The 4,773-nt window shown below is 49.2% G+C and overlaps 1 protein-coding gene across 1 annotated transcript; it reads left to right on the plus strand.

The window, feature by feature from the left end:
• Nucleotides 1–2,419: 2,419 nt before the first annotated feature.
• LOC147974124 (uncharacterized) lies at nt 2,420–4,429 on the plus strand. Its single transcript, XM_087524919.1, has 5 exons — nt 2,420–2,687; nt 2,768–3,164; nt 3,786–3,904; nt 3,984–4,271; nt 4,362–4,429. Exons 1-5 carry the CDS (start codon nt 2,420–2,422, stop codon nt 4,427–4,429), a joined length of 1,140 nt encoding a protein of 379 aa, XP_087381045.1.
• The last annotated feature ends 344 nt before the right edge of the window (nt 4,430–4,773 follow it).

The following is a 4,773-nucleotide window of genomic DNA, read 5'->3' on the forward strand; positions in this document are numbered from 1 at the left end:
AAATTAAAGCTTTGAGCATGAAAGCGACTTAGCTGGTTAATGTGCTCGGTATTGATGACGCAGTCCGAGCTTGATGCGGGACAAGGTTCCATCCCCCAAGCCGGTCCCGAGGTGGCGGAGCGGAGAGCTCGACACGCCGAAGTGGTGACATAGCACGGTCAATGCAGACCGGCAGAGTGACGCCGAAGTCCCCGGATCATTTTTGTGTGCACAAAAATAGTGCAAACCGGAGATAATAGTAATAATGATAATTCAAAAAATCGTTGCATAATAAATAATTTATGCAATGTGAGTAATAAAAGAAATATGGCCTGGCGCCGAAGTCAATGTCGATGCAGGGCGTCGGCATGATGCGGTAAAGGCGTGGCAAAGCCTGAATTCACAGGTCGGTCCGAGCTCCGGATGCGGCGTTCGCCGGACTATGTACGGAAACTGACGAACCACCATGCAACTGTCGTTAATGCAGCCACCATTTGATAGACCTGTGTACATATGATGGACAAATCAGAGTAGTAATTCCTTGGTAAAAAATGAACCCAAACAAGAAAAAAATACTGGTATTAATAGCACCTAGTTTATTTGTTGTAGCAATCTGAAGGAAGGTGATTCCCAAAATTGGGACTCGAGATCCGCACACCCATTGCCTGATGGGCGAAAAAACGACGGCATGACAATGCTGGCAAAGGTTGGCTCACCGAGGCAAAGCCCTCGGTCTAGCTAACGTGACGGAGCTGGTCGGCTAGTGACGCCGAAGTGTCCGGAGTAGGTTGATAAAGAGATGGCGAAGCCCCCAGTCCAGCCGAGATGTCGAAGCCTCGATGTCAGCCGATGAGTCGAAGGTCGGTGTGATGGACACCAGCTTGAAGAAGCAATAGTGCGGCCCTGCCGATGCAGGTCGTGACGTGGTCGATGCCGGCTTGATGAAGCGACCATGCGGCGATGCCGGTATGCCCGCTCCGTGTAATCCGTGGGGCGGCGATGTTGGTGATGATTTATCCTTCACAATGCCGGACTCTTGTTTGGCTTGCCGAGATGATGATCCGAAAAAGTTGAGCTCGGCTCAACAAAGTGACGACGTGTCTACCGCAGGTCGGCAGTCGTAGAGCAATATTGCCGGCCTGGTTTGACACCTGCATGATGTTGAAGATCATGTTCAAAAGATTTTAAAGTTAGTGGGATGTGTTCGGAAACAAAACACAATACCCCATACAAAACTTCCTTCCAAAGGGATGTCCGAAATCTCGTTTATAAAAAAGACGAACTCGAGTCGGATTCGTTTTCGCGCAAAAAACAGATCCGAAAAGTGATGCACTAATCGGAAGGTTCCCGGAGTTTGGACGGTCGGATCGAGCTGAAATTTTGAGAGGTGGTAGATATAGGAATTCCGCAGACGATCAACGGTTGGATATTCCAAAGGACGTACGAGCTAGAATCTGGACACCACGCCCTAAACTCATCCAGATTGCCGTCCAGATTTGACAGGGCTCCGGTATATCATGGATTGCCAGAGATTCCTCCATCGGAACTCGTCGAAATTTTCCAGGGTTGTTGTAGACTCAATTCCGCACAATTCCACCAAAGAGATCGTTAAAAAGACACTTGAGGAGGCGGTGACGGCGGACACAAGTTTGATGTCCAGAAAAACAGCACGGTCGCCCGAGGGCAATGTTGATGTTGAGCCCCCGGGCTCCCTGGATGATTCCTCCATGATCTTGATAGAGATCAGAGTTGATGTTTATAAAGGCCCTCATCCGAACATGACTATCGGAGGTAGGGCGCAGTCCCTGGTCAAAGGTGACCAGTCGAGCTGGTGACGAAGATGCCGAAGTCGCAGTTGATCTGCAGGCGAGCCATCAACCCTTTGTCGAACACACAACGGAACTCTCAATGAAAGCACCAATGTCGGTGTCAAAACCGGCGGATCTTGGGTAGGGTGTCCCGAACTGTGCGTCTAAGGTGGATGGTAACAGGAGGCAGGGAACACAATGTTTTACCTAGTTTCGGGCCCTCTTGATGAAGGTAAAACCCTATGTCCTGCTTGATTGATATTGATGATATGAGTATTACAAGAGTTGATCTACCACGAGATCGTAGAGGCTAAACCCTAGAAGCTAGCCTATGCTATGATTGTTGTTGTATATGATCTATTGACTAGTCTGGCCTCGGTTTATATAATGCACTAGAGGCCTAGGATAACAAGAGTCCTAGCCGAATACGCCGGTGGGGAGGAGTCCTTGTCTTGATCGCCAAGTCTTGTGGAATCTTCCTTGTATGCGGCAGCTGTCTGAACTGGCCCATGAGTATACGGCCATGGGGGTCCTCGGCCCAATCTAACAGATCAGGAGATGACGTGGTGAGTACCCCCTAGTCCAGGACACCGTCACTCTGAGTCTTATAGATTTACACCGAGATGTATTCGATGCCCAACGGGGAGCAGGAGCAAGAGCCAGAGGGAGAGGTGATCGAGGGTGAAAGCGGCGACTGGCATTCTGATGGCGGGGAAGACAGTGAAAGCGATGGCTCAAGCGGTGGTGAGGAAGTCGACTCCCCCCTCGCACCAAACGGCGATCCAAGCATACTCATCACCCAGCAAGCGTCGGTATCCATAAAAGGTTTAACAACCATTGAATATTTAATAAGCGATGATGAGGAGGAGGAGATGGAAGACGCAGTCACCTCCAGCGCGGGTACAACTCTTGCTATTTTATCTTTACTTTATCAACCATTTTGACGGTCGACTGAACTCTTGTGATTGAATCTTTTGCAGCTCTGCCCAATGTTATTGAACTTCCAGACTATGACAAGGATGTGCCACTGAGGCCCACGGGAAGGAGGAGCAGGACTTTGAGCAGGAAAATATCAACTAGCAAGACGCCTCAGTCGACGCCAGTGACGGAACCAGCGGTTCAGCAGTCTGGAGACGCCAACCGGGCTTCTGTTACCTTTGTCGTTCCATTGTCAAGTGCACAACCTTCAGCGTCGACTGCACAGGCCCCAACTGATCCACCGTCTTCACTTTTCACCGCCCATCACGTCCCAGAGGACCAAGTGAGTGCTGCCAAGGAAGCTATACACCAGGCAGGCATTATGATGGAGCAGATGAAAGTGGTTCGCGAGGCTGGTCAAGCTGCTTATGACGCCAGCTCAGCACTCCAGGCCAATGTACAGGTTAGCTAATCTCTGACTGATCTTCTAGCTTCTCTCTTGTTCTGTTAGGATATGCTACCTGAAAAACCTTTATTGTGCTTCTACTTGCCAGTCTACATTTTGCATCTATACACCCACTGGGTGTTTCAATTTCTGCTGAATAGTTTTTCCACTTGAGTCAACTAGGTTGTGTCGATTGAATCTTTGAACCAGTGGGGGCACGCTGAGTGCACCCACTTGGTGTAGTCCCCGAGATCATTGTTGAATGTTTGATTCAGCGGGGGTCTTTGAACAGAACTTCTGCACTCGGTCTGAGCAGATCATGTCGAGTGGTCACTGAACCAGTGGGGAAACGCTAAGTGCACCCACTAGGTGTAGTCCCCGAGACTGTAGTCGACTGCGAGCAGTCGGCTATGGTCTGAGAACAAGTCATATGTTTTTTTTACCGACTGGACAGACCAAGTCAATTGAAAAGTCACTGAACCAGTGGGGGCACGCTGAGTGCACCCACTGGGTGTAGTCACCGAGACTACTGTTGAATGTTTGATTTGGCAGTAGTCTTAGAACTCTTTGAACTTGTTATTTTATTGCTCAGAAGCAACCAATCTTTTTGCCTATCAACTTACTATCTTTTGTCCACAAAAATCTTGTGAACTTGGAGCTCGGTTTGCTGACATGGAGCATAAGCAGATCCAGCTCAATCTTGTTCTGGAGTTGGCAAAGACGAATCTGCAGAAGGCTAAGGATGATGCCGCTGGTATGAAAAACTTGTCGACTGACTTTTTTCTGAACCAAGTGTTATTTCCTTCCTCAAAGCCAAGCGTTATTTCTTTTAGAAACAATGAACCAGGCTTTGGCGAAGAAGGATCTGGACCTTGCAGCCGCACAGAAATCAACAGAAGAGAAAACTGCACTCGCCGACCAAAAGCTGGCCTCGGTTGGGAAACTGGAGGAAGAGAACGCCAAGTTGAAGGCTGCCCTTGACGAAGCCAACAAAGAGGTGACTCGACTGAAGAAGGACAAGGGCGCCCCGACTGACAAGGTGGGAGACATCTCCCGCAAGAGAGACAAGCTAGAGAATTATCTGGGAGTACTCGCCAAGAAGTTATTCCTCATGCTAGAAGGTATCTGTCTTCGTCTGATTGATTTGCTTTTGTCGACTAGTCGTAAAACCATCGACTCGTGGCTTCTCTGTGAACACAGAATTCTGTCAAAACTTCGAGGCAGAGACTGGTCAAATCAAAACGAGTTTGGACCCCATCAACTCCCCTGTCAAGGATGAAGTTGCCATGAATGTGCTCCGATTGGAATCCCATCTTGCTAGCATTGTCGACTACCTCACTCGACTGAAGGTTGCGGTGTCGCGGATCGACTCAGCGCTCTGGACAAGGGTGACATTCCAGATTGATCTCGAGTTTTTGATGACTCGACTCAATGAGATCCCCGGTTGAGTGTAGGAATGGAAGAAGTCTTCTGCTCGGTCTGGTGCTGACGTGGCTCTGTCTCTGGTTCGCGTTCACTGCAAGGAAGCCAAAGAAGAGAAGCTAGCGGCGATCAAGGTTGCCAACACCAAGAGGCTTGACTTCTAGTACTTCATGGAGACTTTCATTGCTGCTGCTACTCGGA

Source organism: Triticum urartu, chromosome 5A, assembly GCF_056163025.1.
Source record: "Triticum urartu cultivar PI428250 chromosome 5A, HENAU_Tu73, whole genome shotgun sequence".
In the NCBI taxonomy this organism is placed as follows: domain Eukaryota; kingdom Viridiplantae; phylum Streptophyta; class Magnoliopsida; order Poales; family Poaceae; genus Triticum; species Triticum urartu.

Coding starts and splice junctions, on each gene's coding strand:
- LOC147974124 (XM_087524919.1), top strand. CDS start 2,420: ATGCCCAACGGGGAGCAGGAGCAAGAGCCAGAGGGAGAGGTGATCGAG. Junction 2,688..2,767: donor CGCAGTCACCTCCAGCGCGG/GTACAACTCTTG, acceptor AATCTTTTGCAG/CTCTGCCCAATGTTATTGAA. Junction 4,272..4,361: donor GTTATTCCTCATGCTAGAAG/GTATCTGTCTTC, acceptor GAATTCTGTCAA/AACTTCGAGGCAGAGACTGG.